The sequence below is a fragment of the Cryptomeria japonica genome, chromosome 2 (assembly GCF_030272615.1).
Source record: "Cryptomeria japonica chromosome 2, Sugi_1.0, whole genome shotgun sequence".
NCBI classification, from domain to species: Eukaryota; Viridiplantae; Streptophyta; class Pinopsida; order Cupressales; family Cupressaceae; genus Cryptomeria; species Cryptomeria japonica.
In genome coordinates this window covers 571,903,314-571,923,406 of record NC_081406.1, presented here as the reverse complement: position 1 = coordinate 571,923,406, position 20,093 = coordinate 571,903,314, and the positions used below count along the sequence as shown (strand labels likewise).

At 37.4% G+C, this 20,093-nt stretch overlaps 1 protein-coding gene across 2 annotated transcripts in view; it reads left to right on the top strand.

The window, feature by feature from the left end:
* Positions 1–20,093, top strand: part of LOC131043539 (uncharacterized) — a 108,996-nt gene that overhangs the window by 49,254 nt on the left and 39,649 nt on the right. For both annotated transcript variants that reach the window (XM_057976752.2, XM_057976751.2), the window contains exon 3: positions 19,218–19,288. In XM_057976752.2, coding sequence (XP_057832735.2) covers positions 19,218–19,288 — 71 coding nt within the window. The remainder of the gene's footprint in view (positions 1–19,217; positions 19,289–20,093) is intronic.

Below are 20,093 nucleotides of genomic sequence, written 5' to 3'. Positions count from 1 at the left end.
CTATAACTCGGTTGAGCATGGTAATCAAATCTCTGTACTCCTCCTAGAAATCAATCCTATGCGGTGTGTTCGGGATCTTGCTTAAATGGGGACGACTCTTGAGTAGCCAGTTCTTGTTGATTATGCTTAGGCAAGCATCTGGATCATCATCGTACATTGATCTGGCTCCTTCTATGCTCTTGTATATCATATCCTTGTGCTCTGGAAGATGGAAAGCTTCACTTATAGCTTCCTCTGAAAGGTACGCCAAAGTGTTTCCCTCATTGGACACGATCGTCCTGGACTGTGGATTATAGTGACGGGCACACTCGATCATCAACTCGTGGCACTGAACAGCTGGAGGAAAACCGGCCGCTTTAATGATGCCACTCTCTATTATTCTCCGGGCAACAGGTGATGGCTTGCCGATGTAAGGGACCTCTCGAAACTTCTTTGTGCTAAAGTTCCCCAAGTTGGTATCTCCAATGTTGCTCCACTTTGACACGATCTTGGTCTCCACTTCTTCGGTCTTCTAATCTTCTTTCATGAGAGCTGAGCGACTGGTGGATGCTCCCGCCTTTGGGGTCGCCATACCTACACAACATTTCATTATGAGAATAGATTTTGCAATGAATAACGTAGATTAGAGAGATAAATTTTTAGGAAACCTTATGATAAGTCTCTAGAGTTATCATTTCCTAAAAATAACGATTGAGCTAAGAAAATTCAAAATTCAAAATTCAAAATATGACGATCAACAAATAAAGCAATAAAAATCAAATCGCCATACCTCAATAGAGAGCTAACTCTAGAATGCAAAAAGAATAAAATTGCCTAGGCAAAATCGAGGTACAAATGATCTTCAACGTTATCTCCTCAAGAAATCAATTTCGCCACCTTTGTCTTCAATGTAATCTTTCAAGTTCGCCTTTGGCGTGACCCTCAAGTCTTGGCAAATTCGCTCTAATGAAGATCTTCAAACATCGCACCACCTTGGAAGTATTAGCGCCACCTTTGGATTGAATGGAAATTCGCACTTCTTCAAACACACTTCGCACTTTCTTCGTCTTCCTCAATATCGCATGTAAGATAAGTAAAATGATTATGTGAAAATGACAATTTCACCCTCCATATATAGCGCTTGCACCTCTCCATTTATTAAGGCCGACTTGGAAAATATAGCAATTTTAAAATGATTTTTTAATTAAATAATAAGACCGACCTCCATATCAAAGCGCCCCAATCGATTTTTTTTCTTTTTTTTTTTTTTTTTAAATAATTAATTAAATGCCTTTCGTTTTTTAATTAATAAATTCCGATTTTTAAACCAAGGCAAAATAATTAATAAATGCAAAACGCCATATTAAATGCCAATTAAATAGGATTTTAAATTTTATCGAACTTTAGCATTAAAATGAATTCAAAGAGGTTAATTTGGCGCCAAAATTTTGAAAATGAAGTGGACGTACCTTATCGCCCTGGTCCCTTGGAGAGGGACAGGAGCGATTCACCATTTTTGTCATGATTCTTGCGTTTTCAACGTTCAACTCCTTCATTTCCACGTTCAAAATCGATCATCTTGTTGGGTTCTTCGAATTAGATTGCCTTGCATGTGTGCATGAGTGTCTTTAGATGTATCATCGCCCTTGTCCCTTGGAGAGGGACAGGAGCGATCCTAAGGTTTTCGCTTGAAATTCTCCATTTTGATACGATCCTTTCCTTGTATCATCTTCCAAATGTCATTTAAAACCTTGTGCGTCTTTGTCTTAACGTGATTTTCAAAGAATATCATGTGTTTTGCCTAACATCGCCCTAGTCCCTTGGAGAGGGACAGGAGCGATCTCCATGTTTTCACGTTCATCTTGCATCTTTGATCTTCGAACTTCCATTTCTAGGCGAATAACATCGTTGCTAGTCCATTCCACGCACGTCCCACTTGCTTTCATGAGGTGTTTGGATGTTATAAGGATCATCGCCCTTGTCCCTTGGAGAGGGACAGGAGCGGTCCATGTTTTTTCTCCGTTTTGAGCTCAAGTTGGTAACATTTAACCTTGGTTCATCGTTTATTGCCTTCGAAATAACGTCTTTTATCTCGTCCATCCTCGCCTTGCCTTGACTTTGAAGGAGTATAGAGTGTTGTTGATGAAATCGCTTTCGTCCTTGTCCAAAGGACAGGAGCGATATGGACTCCTTAGCTTGATTGATAACGTTTGGACGTTCAAAACTCTTGCATGTCATTCTCAAAAGACGTCTTGAACCCTTTACAACCTTGTGAAGCCTTGACTTGGCATGAACTTGAAGCAAAATGAAGAGTCTTAAGTAAATCGCCCTGGTCCCTTTCTGGAGGACAGGAGCGAACTGGGTCTTAGAGTGCAAATTTCTTCAATGTGATGACCTTGGTAACTTGTGCTCGATGAAGATGCCTTGAAACGTTCTTGCCACCCTTCGTCTTGACTTGGATCAGTTTTAAACTTGAGTGAGAAGCAATATAACCACTGTATCGCCCTGGTCCCTTGGAGAGGGACAGGAGCGATCTTGCTCTTGTGGTCTTCATTCCACTTCGTTAGCTTCCAAATTTATATTCAACGGATTAGTCATGCTCCACTCCATTCATTCATGCCCTGGGATCGATTGAAACTGGACAAGAAAATCATTTATAACAAAAATCGCTCTGGTCCCTTGGAGAGGGACAAGAGCGAACTAGGCATTTCGGGACCCTTATGGACGCTTCAAAATCTTCAATTTATATTCAATGAGTTCATTTCACTGTCTTCCTTGCCATCAAACATGAACTTGACTTGATCTTGGCCTGGATTTTGCCCAATGAAGAATATCGCTCTGGTCCCTGGGAGAGGGACGGGAGCTATAACATACTTCGCCCTGGTCCCTTCCAGAGGGACAGGAGCGATTTTAGCATTCTGGGTCATTCTTCTTCATATTTGCACTTCAAATTATATTCATCTGATAAAACATCTCCCTTTGGACCTCTTCAAATCGTCAAGTTGTCGAAATCTCGCAAGGACAAAGCAAAATTGGGTTTGTAGCTCCGGTCCTTCACTGAGGGACAGGAGCGATTTTTTTTCTGGAGGCATTTCTGTGCTCATGAAAATCTTCAACTTATATTCAATGGAAAGATCTCGCCTCTCTTTATCACTTCCAATTCGTAATTCATCTGGACTCTGCAGGAATAGTAAGATATTTGAAAACGAGCTCTCGTCCTTCACTGAGGGACAGGAGCGATTTTGCTCCTACAGGCCAAAATAACATGATTTTTCACATTTTAACACTTCACAAGGCGAAAACAAATCATTTCCAATGCCTAGGATCAAAATCAAAAAAGGGTCAAAGTTTGGCCAAAAATATTCAATCAGACAAAAATTCACATTTCATCTTCAACACTTAGACAAATTAAAGCTCTGCATCAACATTCCAATTGAAAATTAGACCATTCTGGCGAATTCATTGCATTCAAAATTTGCATCCTTCGAAAGGAAGCTCAAAAAGCTCTCAAAACGACTGGATTTTGGCCTGAAAAGACAGAAGTTAAAACCCTAAGGCTCGACCCTAAATCCAGACAACTGACTGACTAACAAAATCCTAAAAACGAAAGCGAAAACAAACGAAAAATGAGCAAAAAGAGGGGGTCCCCATTTGCGATGGGGTGATGTGTGAAATGGTCACAACAGGTTGAAACCACAATTTTGTATATTTCCCCAAGTGTACAAAATTTTCAACCAACACATTGAGAGGAAGTTGACTGTCGAGATGGAAATAATGGGGAAGAAGTTGGCAAACACCATTGTCGATGGAGGCTTGGGAGTAAACATATTGCTAGAAGATACTTGGAAATGCCTTGGAAGACCAACACTCTAGCCGCTGACCTTCCACTTGGTAGGTGCTGACTAGTACGACATCGAGCTGTTGGGAACAATGATGGCACAAAAAGTAATGGTTGGGACAACAATTTTTCTTGGACTTCGTAGTCATACCATTGCAAAAGAAGGCGTATGACGCACTCCTCGGGAGGGGATGGTTGATTATGGCCAAGGTGAATCATAATTGGAAGTAGAACACACTCTCGATCGAGAGTGACGGGAGGAAGTACGCCATTGACTTGAGGAACCAGGCAGTGAATAAAGAAAGAGCGAGGGGGAAGAGTTAGGTATGGATGAAGGGAGGAAAGACATGGAACCCAACGATGAAGGGGTGCTTGAGTTGAAAGATTGCTTTGAAGATGAGACGAGTTCCCTGAATGGACTATTTCATTGGCAAATGGAGGACTATGAGGCATTTTTCCCGACGTGTAATTTTCTTGAAGCTGTAACTCTCAGTGAAGAGCAACTGATGGAAGCATCTAAACTTATGAGCGATAATCTTACAGTACAGAGAACATAATATGTAATGTGGAGCATATAAATAATTGTCAAGGGAAATCAACTTCATTGGAAATTCACGAGAAAAGGAAGAGGGAATTAAGAGGGATGGGAAAGAGAACACAAAAAATAATGGAATTTGAAAAAATTATCAAATTTAAAGGGGAGTTGGTGAGTGAGAAAAATAATGGACATGGTGTACGACAAGTTCTTCCTCGTATTTGTACGACAATATCATTGCCAAGGAAGCCTATTGTACTTTTCGTACGACCTCCAATCTCCATCCTATGGCCTGGGGTATGTTATCCCATACGGACTCCACAATTGCAAAGATGGTTTCCACATGTATAGTTCATGCCACGTAGGGAGTACTTTCCAAACTATACGATAGCTTCTAAAGTCCGTACAACTTCTGCTCATTATCGTACGATACCCCGAGTACGGAAGTGTCACTTCACATTTTGCATCGTACGGTGACATCGTCTTGCTCATGTGCGGACTCCATTTCATACCATACGATAGTTCTTTATGCTTCTCGTATGACACCTTGATGCTCCTTCCGTACAGCTCAGCAATACCGTACAACACTGGTTGGCATGTTCTCATGTATGACACATCTTGACAAGTTCTTTTGTACGGCATGTTGGACTCCACCTCGTACGACATCTTGCTCATCATGTCATACAACTTCATTATTTGGTATGACCTGAGCCATTTTGTGCACCGTATGTCGATTTCTATTTGGTAGTACTATACGACAATTGTTGCTCGATAGAACTGTATGACAATTCTTGGCCATATGACAGACCCCTATTGCTCTCATATGGAATTCACACATACGGTATCCTTGGACTTGTGTTGTACACAACAGACTTGACATAATTTTTACGTACAGCTTATTCAATTTACCATCGTATGGCAACCTCAATTTTTGGAAGTATGGCTTCACTTCATCATACGACTCTCCACCATCACCGTACGACATCCTTTTTATATTGTACGACGACATTCTCATTTGCATATCGAGCAACCTTATTTAGAATTTTTGTACCACATCGTAGAACAAATACGTAGACAGATCTTTTCAAATGTCAAATGGCCATTACAATACGAGTTCAAGCAACGAAACCTTTCAATATTATGACTATTATTTGAGGGATGATAAGCAATTTTGAAATTTCACTTTGGTACACTTTTGAGTATGTTGGATAATATGAAGATGGCATACAACATACCAGTACACCATCATTGGCAAGAGTCAACAAACTTGCATTACTTCAGGAAATGTTAGATTTTGTTGTGTTGCATACATTGGTTAAAGATTGGCGCAAGCTCTCTTTTCTAGGACCCACGAGGGGCGATTCCCCTTGACCTCGCTGGGGGCGTTGCCCCCAGACCCCTGCAAGGGGGCTGCCCTTGACCAAGCCAAACCTCCCTTTGATTTGGTAGGTACACTACAAGTTGGTGTTGTTCAGTATAAGTCATTGTCTACACTCTCCTCATTAGTCTTCCCGAATATTACTTGATGTTTACTTGTCATTTGGAAGATGACTTTTTCTTTTTGGGGGGATGATGTAGTCGACATAAAATGCCTATTGTTATATTTGATAATATTTGTTATTTGCCAATGTATTAATTATTGTATTAAGTGGAGGGTTGTCACTCTCGGGTAGTTATGTGTCCATTGGTTGACGGTTGTGTTCCTCTCGGCAACCGTCGGGTCCTTCAAATATGTTGTATACCGCCAAGGAAGGTAGTAGGATATAGTTGGGTGAATTGTAATCCTTGGCTGACCATCTCTGGTCTTCTCTGTAATAATTGCATGTGCGAATAAAGATATGTTTAACTCCTGTATCTGGTATGCATTGGTATTTGTATTATTATTTCCTTTATTTAATTTATCGGATATAGCAGTTTATAGAGGAGGAATTTATTCAGATGGTGCAAATCCTCCATGGTGAGGGATTCCTACTCTTAGGTGCAAATTCATGGGTAAGGAGGAATTTTCCTTGCCTTAGCCATAATTTGCCTTTTTCATTTTTAATTTATCCTCTGCCACTAGCAATTTCTGACTAGGAAATATTTTTCATTGCAACATTGAATTCTTCCATTCTAACTCCCTTTGGATAGACTTTGTCCAAGCTACCCTTTTATCAATTTTCATCATTCCAAGTCATTATATCATCAAACACCGAATTCCTTGATCTGGAGTGCATTTTCACCCTTGGGGAGGAATTTTTCCGAACTTAGCTAAATCTTGGCTATTCCTCTTTCATTTCTTCATATCAGTTCTCAGGGTTATCTTGACACACAGCCAAATTTCCATCATTCCATTCCTCTACATGTGCATTCTTTGTTCCATCATTGCAATCTCTTCCTTGGACGATGATATCATCCACTCAATGAAGTCCTCTTTTTAGCATCCAAAGTCTTGTTCTCGCATCAGTCCTGAAAAGACAAGAAAACGTTGTGATCTTACAATTATCAATCAAGTCATAAGTTAACAAAATGCACAGTTCAAAGGATAATCAATAAACACAATGCAGTTTGAAAATATCAAAATCCTAATTCTTGACTTGACAACAACTGTCAAGGCTCTATACTCTTTAAAATTCGTTCCATACTTAGGCATTTCATCACCTCCAAAGGTCAAAATCTAGACTGACGGTTCAATCCTTAGGGTAGGGAGATGACACTGACCACAAAAGACTTGGTTTATTCGGCAAAATGAGGGGGTCCCCATTTGCAATGGGATGATGTGTGAAAACGTCACAAGTAGTAGGTAGCTGCAGGACAAGACAATTAATTCTTACCTAGGCATTCATTGCTTCTTTGCAACCATGAACATCGTAGTTACACAAAGATAACATAGATCTTCCATATTAATTGATTTCTTTGAAAGATTTCAACATGGATCTTTCTAGCTTTGAATGGAAATATTGGTACCATAAGAAAGCTTTCATTTCTCATTTATTGCACACAAAAACTTAAACAATTTAATCTAACTTTGAACTTGAATGGCAATATCTGTAACATAAGTTTGACATCAACTCATTACAATTTATGTGTAAATGACACATTTAAAGCCTTTACTTGCAGCTTCTTGAAGTTTCAAAAATAGTAAAATAATTGCTTTGAAAGCAATTCTATTCCCATCCTCTAAAAATAATGTAAAATATTACTGTCTTTCCATATATGCTTCTCATCTTGAGCATCCATTTGAATAAAGGTCTTTGGTGTTTTGATTTTGCCTTTAATTTGTTTTAACTAATCCTCATTTCCTGTGAAAAATAATAAAATATTGATATGCTTCATCTTATGCATCACTTTGAACGGAGGGCTTAGATTCATTGCTTTTTCTTCTCATTTTGCTTTATTTAATGTTCATCTTTTACTTGGGCCCATATACTAGGTTGGGCCACTTTGTTTTGGTAACAAAAACATGTTATTTTGGTGTCCAAAAGAACGTAGGTGTTCTTTTTGTTTTTTCAAGTTGATCGTAGGATCATAAAATATTCTAATTCAATTCACATCAGAAATATGCTTATGTGGATGCCATTGTTGACTTCCTTTCATTTTGGTGCTCAATAAGGATTTTCCCTAATTAATGCCAAATTGGGAATTCGAACCACTTAACACCAAATTGGCTTTCTTTTGAAATATTCCTTAGTGGATGACAGATCAAGAATTTCATGCCTTGAACATCCAAAAGAAAAATCTGGTGCTCATTAGGAATTTTCATTGGAGGTCAAAATTAAAGATAAAAAATGCGATGCTAAAAATGAACGAGGAATTCACGCTTGGAGTGCTTTTTGATGAGTTTTCAAATGATTTTGTAGAAAATTTAACTCTTTTCATTAAAATTGATCTATTTTTTTCTTCTTGAACACTGTACCATAAAACCTTTGATTTTGATGAGTTTCCATCATTTTACTGAATTATGAAACCATTTTTGCCCAATGAAGCTTGAATTTGTATTGTTGACCTTTTGCCATTAGGATCTATTGTTTTACGTTGAAAAAGTAGAATAATGAAAATAACAACTTTCTAAAAGTATAAAGTTGTGATTTTGGTGCTTATCTCCTCAATCCAGAACATGGTGTAAAAACAAAAAGCATCTTTTTTTTTCTAAAAATAGTAACTTTCTAAAAATAGGTTTGATATTTGGACTTCACTGAAACTTTTTGTCTTGAATCTTGAACCTTCCAAAGTGATTATTTTATGCTTAGAATATGATCCTCATACATGATTTTGTTACAATTTGAGGGAGAAGATTTGTTACAATATTGGACCTTCCAAAGTGATTATTTTATATTTTAATTTACTTTGAAATGGAATTTAATAATAAATAATAATAATAAAATTAAAATATTAAAAAGTAAATTAAAATATAAAATAATATAATTAAACATGATTAAAATTTCATTAAGTTAATGAATGGTGAAAAGACACAAAATAAAGAGTTGTGACTCCTTCAAACATGAGATATAAAAGGGAGAAGATAACCTCATTTGAGAGGGGATGATTTGGGAATCAGAACTGCAGATCTGATTGTGAAAGGTTGTGTCCCTTTCAATGGCAGAAATAATGAACAGTTGCACTCTTTCAAAGGATGCTAATGGTGAAAGGGTGTGTCTCTTGCCAAAGGGCATACATGATGAAGAGGTGCGACCCCTCCCTCACATTGAGAGGTATAAAGGAAAGGAATCAAAAGCATCCAGTAACATCACCATAAATCAACGAGAAGACAACAGTTTGATAATGATATCAACTGCAGTATAGATCGATCCTAATAAGAACAGCTATTACAGTAGACTGATTTATTGGCAGTCATTAGTTTATATGAACATTATTGATAGCAGCAGATTGATATTCTGTATCCTACCCACAGAATTAATGTTTATTTATGATAATGGACAATTGAGTAGTGTTAGGAATAATAGGCCAATACATGGCATGTACTAATAAGCTATTCCAAATTTTCCAATTATTCCTACAGATCTATATCTGTATATATAGACTGAGATAATATCAATAAGATTTATAATAATAAGAAATACAGATTTATGTGACAACTATACCTAATTTCTTTAAAACATATATACATTCATAATACATGAAAGATTACTATATTAATGGCCTATTCTTAGCATCATCTTATGGCTATGAGAGGATAGGTTGGTGTGTGTAGGGAAAGGCGAGTAAACCCAATAACAAGTGATGGTAAGCCCAAAACGAGTAGGGACACAGTCCTGGGCCTTGAGGGAGCTTCCTTGTAGGTGGTGTCAGCGCCCTACCACAGTAAATCCCCATCCCTCATTAGGGTTAGGGAAGATGTTAAGATGGGTCTAAATATAACAAATATTGAATGTATTATGAATAATAATTCATTCAGTAGTTTAGTAATATGAATTAAAACAAATTAATGGATAGTAATGTATGTCAACCTTTGGGAAACAGGCAGCCTCCTAATAGGGGACATTACAATTTGCCTTAGCTTCAATCCTTCCTGTCTATGTGTAAGGAGCACAGGTAATAGAATCAAACTCCAACACCCAACAATGAGTGGAGTGATGTGAATAAACTTTAAAACTGATCTAAACAATTACAAAAAATGCTGAAACACATATACAAAAACATAACAATGCAACCATTACATGGGGAAAACCTTCTGGTAAAAATTCCACACTCCAAAGTAACCCAATGCATTATTTAGCAGCAAGAATAGGTTAATTACACTTGTAAACCAAGCTTTTATCTGACTATAATCAACTGTCAGTTTTGGAGTTATTTCAGCAGCATTCTAGCTTTCGGTTTACATGTGATAATACAATTCACTACATCTCCCAAGCACCAATTTATAAAAGATACAATACAACCAACAAATGGAAACCCAAAACCATGAGCAAATACTACCCACAAATGTGGCACCCAAATTGGGTCACAAAATCCAAATCCCCATTCATGGAGAATCAAATTTACTAAAACTAGTAGATATCTTACACCTGTCACAAGTTGTGATAAAACATAACTCATTCTCCAAAATAGGTGGTCCATTTTAGGCTCCATAATCTCCTCAAAAGATGCTTATGATTTGTCAATCCATTATAAATTTCCAATGTAACTCCCCCTAATTTTACTCTCTTATGCATCATAAGTGTGAGATTTTGCCAAGATCTAGAGGCAATGGAAAGCACAAATAAGAGGGAACAAAATAGATGATAGAAATAAACTGTATTCTATCAAGAAAATACTAATCAACTGGATCATTACATGTTGTTTAATGCAGATGAGCCTGCTTATATAGGCAAGGCTATATGGATATGTGAGCACACAAACATGACATGTGGCTCAATAAGAAACAAGGGTAGGTAGGAAATAGGTGTGGGTAGGTAGGAGAAAAAATAAAATATTTCACATGAGGTGGATCACCCATTGAAGATGGAATTATCACTCCACAATAAGTGGATAAGATGAACACCATAAAAGGTGAATTTTCTCCTACACACACTATCCCAATGTGGCACAAACACCCAAGTGTCTCATACCCAAACTACTATTAAATGCATTTCCTAAGTAAACTTAAGTATAGTGTAATAATATCCATGATGAATAACTATTTACACCAACACCCCCCCTTAAGTTCAACTTAGGGGAATGCACTAAAGTCTACAATGCAACTAAGCAATGCAAGATGGGTCTCGACTACGAGGCCATGTTAGGTACCCATGTACAAATGCAAATGCAATTTCCCATAAACGGAGAAAGAGAGAAAAACCCAATGGGAAAAAACCCTCCCCCAAAAGAGAGATGATGAAAGCACACAATGCTCTCAATGATGAATGAGAAGAACAAAATACATGCCCCCCATAAGAGAGAAGAAAGACCATGAAGCCCCCCTTCAATGTTGAATCTCCTGCAAAGATGGTCCAATGATGATGACCAAAATACCTTCCCATAAGGAAGAAAGAGAGCCAATGCTGCACCAATAATGTCAAAGTGTGACAAAACCAGGTACCAAGTCGATGACGATGAATCACTCGTTGCAACAAAATGAAGATCAGGCATGGAGACAACCTGCTTTGAGCATCATCTGGATACTCGTAAATGACAGAAATACCGGTACAATCCAAGTCTCACGGGAGCCATGCACAAATGTGTACAATCTAAGTCTCAACTGGAGCCATGCACCAAGTCTCACAAGATATTCCTAATCTACGCGTACAAGAGGATTACATCAAATAGTCAACAAAGACAAGATACAAAGAGGTGTGGCACTTTATGATAGTGCGAGTACAACATTGCTCAAGCAAGAGCATACATCATGATAAAATATTCAAATGTGGATATAAATGAACAACTGACCCCCCATAAAAAGCTCATGTTGGCACTTGCAAATAATGACAGAGTGGACTTCTGATTTTAACTTTACAACTTCTCAAAATGAGATATAAGAGACTTCAACAAATACTGCTAGTGATCTAAACTGAGATCCAAGCAAAATACAAGTACCCAATAGGCCAGAAAAGGCCAATATCTTAAAGTACAATTTCTATTTACAATCACTGCAAACCAATGGCAGATTATGAAATTAGACAAAAAATTATGCACTCTAAAGAAAAAACGGCACCTGAAAAGGAGTCCATATGAGCCCAAATGAAGCCTCCAAAGTTGTAAAAATCGGGATTTCACGATTTTTGAAAAATCTTTATTCGAAAAACAGAAAAATCCTGCACCACTGTATAGATCACAAAATTCTACTCCAAAACAAAAAAAATTGTTCGAAAAAAGGAGTTCGAATGTATGAGATATCACTATTTGAAAATTGCTTACAAAATTATAATTTCTGGAAAATTTCCGTCGCAGCTTCAAACTTCAAATGCCTCTAAATTTGGCCTCCGAAGTCTGATTTGGATGAAACAAAAGGCAAAACTGACTTTCTTGGACCTCCTCAATCCAATGGTAACCTCAGATTTGACCCATCAAGCTTCAATAATAACTTGAAATAGAAAGCTCCAAAATGCAAAACCCCAAATAGCATCAAATTTCTTTCAATTGGCAAACCAATGACACTCTAACAGCTCTGATACCATGTGAGATTTTGTCAAGATCTAGAGCCAATGGAAAGCACAAATAAGAGAGAACAAAATGGATGATAGAAATAAACTGTATTCTATCAAGAAAATACTAATCAACTGGATCATTACATGTTGTTTAATGAAGATGAGCCTGCTTATATAGGCAAGGCTATATGGATATGTGAGCACACAAACATGACATGTGGCTCAATAAGAAACAAGGGTAGGTAGGAAATAGGTGTGGGTAGGTAGGAGAAACAATAAAATATTCCACATGAGGTGGATCACCCACCGAAGGTGGAATTATCACTCCACAAGAATTATCACTCCACAATAAGTGGATAAGATGAACACCATAAAAGGTGGAAATTCTCCTACACACACTATCCCAATGTGGCACAAACACCCAAGTGTCTCATACCCAAACTACTATTAAATGCATTTCCTAAGTAAACTTAAGTATAGTGTAATAATATCCATGATGAATAATCATTTACACCAACAATAAGGTCTATCATAGGATCACACAAATAAGGTATCCCACAACTTTTTAATTATTCTATTTAATTACATCTTACAACAATTTAAGATACTTGACCCATGGCACACCAAGTGCCAACACAAAGTGGGATGCCTCATTTCCAATATGAGGCTATTCAATACAAAACATAAATAATTAAAAAATAAAATGCTAGGAATTTGCAAAGGTTGAGACACCTTAAATCCCCACATTCTCCCACTTGTCAAATAACTTGCAAGAGCAAAAGGGAAACTCACCAACATCAACATCTAATTTCTAGGGGCCAAGAGGCCAATAGACTTAGAACACCATCTGAGTTTCTTCTCAGAGACTTTGTTAAAGCATTTACAATATTCACCAAAGTTTCTACCTTCTCCAACTTCACCCTATCATTTTCAATCATATCTCTAACAAAGTGGTATTGCACATCTATGTTCTTGGTCGTTGCATAAAAAGTTGGATTCTTTGCTAAGGGAATTGTTGTTTGATTTTCATAGTAAATTGTAATTGCTTCCAGATTCAACCTAACATTTGAACATAATCTTTTTAACCAAATGGCTTCTTGATAGGCACAAGTGGCTGCCATATGCTTTGCCTCAATATTGGACAAAGTGACCAAAGCTTGTCGCTTTCTTATCCAAGTAATGGCATCACCAGATAAAGTAAACACATAAGCTTTGGTGGATCTTCTACTATCAACATCTCTAGCCCAATTTGAATCCACATATCCAAAAATATTCAAGGAATGCTTGTCTCCTTTCATACTGCCATGATGGTACAAGGAATACTTTGATGTACCTTGTAAAGATCTTAACTCTTTTTATTGCATCCCAATGTATATGCCTAGGATTTGTCATAATTTTTCTTAGAACTCCCACTGCTTGGGTAATGTCTCATCTATTACAAACCATAGCATATATAAGACTGCAAATTGCACTCTAATAAGGTACCTTGCTGATGTTTTCCATCTCTAAAGGAGAATAGGAAATTGTATAACAGATAATTTTATTCCCAAAGAAAAAGGAACACATAATGGTTTAGAATTCTACATATTGAACCTTTGTAAAATTGAATTCATATACTTACTTTGACCAAGAAAAAACTCTGTTTTGTATACCATTTTTTTTTCACTATACCAATAGTTTTTTTTGCTGCACCTAACTCTTTCATTTTAAATCTTACTGCAAGCTAACATTTTAGTTCACAAATCAATTGTTTTCCCTTTCTAATTAAAAACATATCATCAACATAAAGTGTAATAATTAGGACAATCACCATTAGTTTTGTAGTTAACACAATGATCTAATTTGGACTGTTCAAATCCCAAGCTCAACACAATTATATCAAATTCTGGTACCACATCCTAGGAGATTGTTTGAGGCCATACAATTATTTTCTTTAACTTAAAGACCAAATGTTCTTTACCTTTCACTAGAAATTCCTCAGGCTTTGACATAAATATCTTCCTCCAAATTACCATGAAGGAAAACAGTTTTCACATCCATTTGTTCAATTTCCAAATCAGAAGTTGTTGTAATTTAAAACAAAAATATAATCGATGACATGTTAGCAATAGGAGAAGATTTCCAGCTATAGTCCACCCCCTCAATTTGGGAGTTGCCTTTCGCTATCAATTACCCTTTATATTGTTGATGTGTAGCTAGGTTGGATCCTTCTAGGGCCGACCTAGCACACCTAATGGCTAATTGGCCTATCGGCGTTAGCCATGTTGATAATTCACTTTGTTATATTTACCCTTGTTTGGGTCAGCCCTATTTGGGCGATTTATGTAACTTGTAATTATGTAATAGGTCAAGACCTATATATGTGTAACTTGTAAATCATTTATGTAATTTATGATTCTTGGCGCCAAAAGATAAAAGGCCGACTAGAGGTTTTGGAAGGCATTGTCATCTATATATACAAGGTGAATTGGGATCAAATCAAGCACAACCATCAGCGAATTATCTCTGTCATTCATAGTCAGCGATTTGCATCCTAATCAACAAACTTCAACAAGCGAACTGTGTCTTCGGTCAGACGAATAATAGCTAAGGCTGAGCGAACTTCTTCATTGGTCTAGCAAACTTCATCTTGAGAAGAGCGAACTTCTTCATTGGTCTAGCAAACTTCATCTTGAGAAGAGTGAACTTAATCCTTGGTTGAGCGAACCTCACTCAAGGCTGGCGAACTTGTCTTCTAGGCTGCCGAATCTATTGACAGTGACTATATAGAGCAGCAAGGTGTTCAAGGTCAAACCCTTCAGTATATTGTGCAAGATAAGTTGCCCTAGCATCTGCCCTAATCAGGGATATTGTAAAATCTGCTACTGTGATTGATTTAATCTAATCTGAGATATTCATTGTTGGGTTTTTTTACCTCCAAGTGGGAGGTTTTCCCAGGGTACAACCGTGTTCTATGTGTTCTTGTTTTATTTTCTGTTTGCTGCTTTCAGTCTGATCTATAAAATCAACATGGTATCAGAGCCAGGTCTAAGCAAGATCCGATCAGATTTGCACAAACAAACGTCTAGTTATTGATCGTGACTCAGAGAAGTTGTGTGAAGTTGGAGCTGAAAATTTAAATGAAGAAACATCTGGATAACCTTATGAAATGCCAAGAGTCTTGGCTGTATGCTCTCATTTTTTAGTCAATAAAGGAAGAAGCTATAAGTGTGTGGATACTTTCAGAACTCTATACAGCTGGGCAACTATTGTGGTTTCCATATTTTGAAAGTGGAGCGATCCACATTGGAGACAACAATGATGGTCATTGTTTCAGATCTGGAACAACAATGATGCAAGCCCGATTCGCCCGTCATTGGAGTTGACATCATTCTTTGGAGCAACAGACAATTCCGATCTGAGTGCATCCTTGGAGCGAATTTCCTTTGTGTGCAACAGAGACAATAAAGAGATAAGGAGTCCATTAATGTTCATGAATTGCATATGTAGTCATTAAATATGTGTGTTATTTACATTGTCAACAGATGTCCGCATACGACATGTTGCATTTGAATGTACTTACCATGAGAAACTTGCCCCTTACATGCAGGACATTTCATCACATCCTGTTGCTCTTCAGGTTATAGAGTTTTGGAATTCTATTTGCAATAAAGAGATTGACATTCAGGAGGAATATGAAGAGGATTTTAGTGAAGCAATAGGTGCTCTTGCTTATACTCTGCAGGTGGTCTTTCGAGATAAAGAAAGGATAGACCAAGAAGCATTCAAGGGAGAAAGAACTTGCAGCTTGCAGTCATAGAACTGAGATGATGGTTGGAAGCGTTTCTTCAAGGAAGGAAGATTTTGAGGCATCCTGTGAGGAAGCATCACAGGCTGAAGTCTAGAGACACAACTTTCTGCCACAAAGCTGAGTTCGTGATACTTAACTAGAGGTAACCTTGGACAAGGAGGTCGGAAGATTGATTTCAGCTTCAAAGGGAGCTTGACATTTCAGCTTCAGAAGGAGCTTGACATTTCAGCTTCAGAGGAAGCCCAACATTTTAGCTTCAGAGGAAGCCACATCTTTTGGTTAATGCATTTTTCTCTGTGATGGAGAAATTTGAGGTGAAAGCCCTTGTTAATGAGTTCTTCCCTGTGAAAGAGAAGTTCGAGGTGCAATCCCTTGTTAATGAGTTCTTCTCTGTGAGGGAGAAGTTCGAGGTGCAATCCCTTGTTAATGCATTCTTCTCTACGAGATAAGTTTGAGGTGAAAGCCCTTGTTCCACCCTCTGCAAGTAGGCATGGTGGTAATGCACTCTTCTCTGGGAGAAGTTTGAGGTGAAAGCCCTCTTCCACCCTCTGGGAGTAGGCATGGTGGATGTCACGGAAGAAATTCCATGATTTAGCACTTGTGTTTGTTCACCCTCTGGGAGTAGCTATGGTGAACGCCATGATGATGACATCATATCGAGGAGTCCGTGATGGGCACTTGTGTTCATTTCCATTCATGGGAGTAGCCATGGTGGACCCACCCTCTGGGAGTAGCCATGGTGGTTGCGTTCATTTGTAATTCCATTCATGGGAGTAGCCATGATGGACCCACCCTCTGGGAGAAGCCATGGTGGTTGTGTTCATTTGCATTTCCACTCATGGGAGTAGCCATGATGGACCCACCCTCTGGGAGTAGCCATGGTGATTGTGTTCATTTGTATTTCCATTCATGGGAGTAGCCATGGTGGTTGTCACTATGTGACTTGGATATTGAGAAGGACTCCTCCCTAGCTAAGAGGGAGTGTTGATGTGTAGCTAGGTCCGATCCTTCTAGGGCCGACCTAGCACACCTAATGGCTAATTGGCCCGTCGGCCTTAGCCATGTTGATAATTCACTTTGTTATATTTACCCTTGTTTGGGTCGGCCCTATTTGGGCGATTTATGTAACTTGTAATTATGTAATAGGTCAAGACCTATATATGTGTAACTTGTAAATCATTTATGTAATTTATGATTCTTGGCGCCAAAAGATACAAGGCCGACTAGAGGTTTTGGAAGACATTGTCATCTATATATACAAGGTGAATTGGGATCAAATCAAGCACAATCATCAGCGAATTATCTCTGTCATTCATAGTCAGCGATCTGCATCCTAATCAGCAAACTTCAGCAAGCGAACTGTGTCTTCAGTCAGGCGAATAATATCTAAGGCTAAGCGAACTTCTTCATTGGTCTAGCGAACTTCATCTGGAGAAGAGCGAACTTAATCCTTGGTTGAGCGAACCTCACTCAAGGCTGGCGAACTTGTCTTCTAGGCTGCCGAATCTATTGACAGTGACTGTATAGAGAAGCAAGGTGTTCAAGGTCAAACCCTTCAGTATATCGTGCAAGATAAGTTGCCCTAGCATCTGCCCTAATCAGGGATATTGTAAAATCTGCTACTGTGATTGATCTAATCTAATATGAGATATTCATTGCTGGGTTTTTTACCTCCAAGATGGAGGTTTTCCCAGGGTACAGCTGTGTTCTCTGTGTTCTTGTTTTATTTTCTGTTTGCTGCTTTCAGTCTGATCTATAAAATCAACATATACTTCTTAATATTACCATCATAACTAATTTTTTTTTAAATACCCATTTGCAACCAATAGGTTTGTGTCCTTCAAACATAGGTAACCAAGTCCCAAATGTCATTCTTTTTAAGTGCCGCTAACTTTTCATCCATAGCTATTTTCCAAGACTCTACATCATGCATACTTAAAGCCTCTTGCATAGTTCTTGGTTCATCCATGTTGGTATTTAAAGAAAAAATACATCTCCAATCACTAGGGGAATACCTTTTTGGTGGTTGTCTTTGCCAAGTTGACCTTTGTACAAGTTGAGGTGGAGGACTTCTACCTCCTCTTTTAAAGAATCTGAGCTTGAAGAGCTCTCAAGTTTAGGTCCAATTTGGGCTTTTATTCAACTTTCTCTAGTGTGGGAGGAATTGAACCACACCTTTCTTTTCAATTTCTTTTGGCTACAATACAATGGAAGAAGGCTGGATTTATCTGAAAATAACACTTCTATTTTAACCTTTTCATTATGTATTTTGGATAAATTGAAGTGTTCTTCTATTATTTCATCTTTAATTATGGATGTTTTAGGTGTGCATTCCAGGTTTATTCCATGTAGCAAGTTTTGTATTCATTTTGCTTCTCTACACTTCTATGGGTTTGAGTTTTTATGCCAATCTCATAATTATGCCTGGCAGATTCCATCAATTGTTCATTAAAGAGATTAATTTTAACCTGTTTCCATTTGTATCCACTTCCTGCAATCTTTTCAATGCATCTTGTGGTAAATACCTTATTTAAAACTATAACTTCAACTTTGAGAGAAACACACTTGCTAACTATTATGATGTGAATAAGTGTATAGAGAGATATTATACAATAGCCGTTTCTCAATTATTGAACATAAAAACTAAAGGTCCTAATAAAAGGAAAATGCCACTTACAAACTATCAAGTTACTACTCGGTACTTATCATGAAAAATCTCAACCATATTTTTCTGGGGTGATTATTGCTCTAATTTTCTTTACATACTCTTTTGATCACATAAAATTTTTATTTTGGTTCCCCCATAGAAGTTTGTGACTTTTATAATATTTGTAATAAAGGGAAATGCCACAAATAATTGATTGATCTAACTACCAGGACAGGCTTGACTGATGAATTATCTCCTATGTATAGTTTGTATTTATATTTAGAAAGCTTAATGAGTTTTTTTGGGGTTATTGTACTAAGGTTATGTTATCACTTACAAAAGAAATTACTTTTATTTGGTGTAAGGAAAAAGTTGGATCCACTTGAGACCTATGTGCCTGCGATAATTCTGTGTCAAGCACAATTCAAAGACATAGGTAAGATCTTGATGGTGCAAATCAATTTTATTTTATTTTTTAATTGTTAAAACCTAACAAGAGTAGTTTATATTTATTGAGAGAGGGAGAGAAAAAAATTACAGAGAAATTGTCTATGGATTTTGATTTGAGAAGAGTGCCAAAATGTTAGTAGAATATGAGGAAAGAGCAACTGATTTCCAAGCACTTTATTGCCTTGTATTATTCATGGTATGTTTTTATGCATTGTTGGTAACTTAAAAACCTGAAACTCATATTGGCTTTTCCACTTTATAATATAATTATTGATTAAAATTATTCTTTAAGAATAGACAGCCTTTTTTTCGTGGATCAGTGAATTGTCAGTTGAGGGCCCACTCCCTTTTATAGAATTCAAATTTAAACAAAAAAGTAAAGCTTCAAACCTGTAAACCGGGGAGCAGAAAATAAAAGACTACCCTGAGAGACCTACCAAGGGTAACTAAGAAATCAAATAAAGACCAAAAGCAGAATTTTACATTCCAAAGGAATCCTCAATGCCTTGGTTTCAAATCACATCTAAAGAACTATGTAACTCCTGCTGATTTGTATTGCCTCATGACTGTTTTTCAGATCGATTCCTCTTCCTCATGGTCAGGAAAGCATCCATGGCCCATTAATTGTCATCATAAATTGAGTCTCAAGCTTCTATCCATAGTTTTTCAGCTTCGGTTTTCCTTCCTTTCTGCTTGCTATTTGTTTTGGTAATCTTGCTTGTAGTTTGAGATATGGTCATTTTACCAGGAATGTGTACACATTCATCTTCTTTTTCTAAGAAGCCCAACAT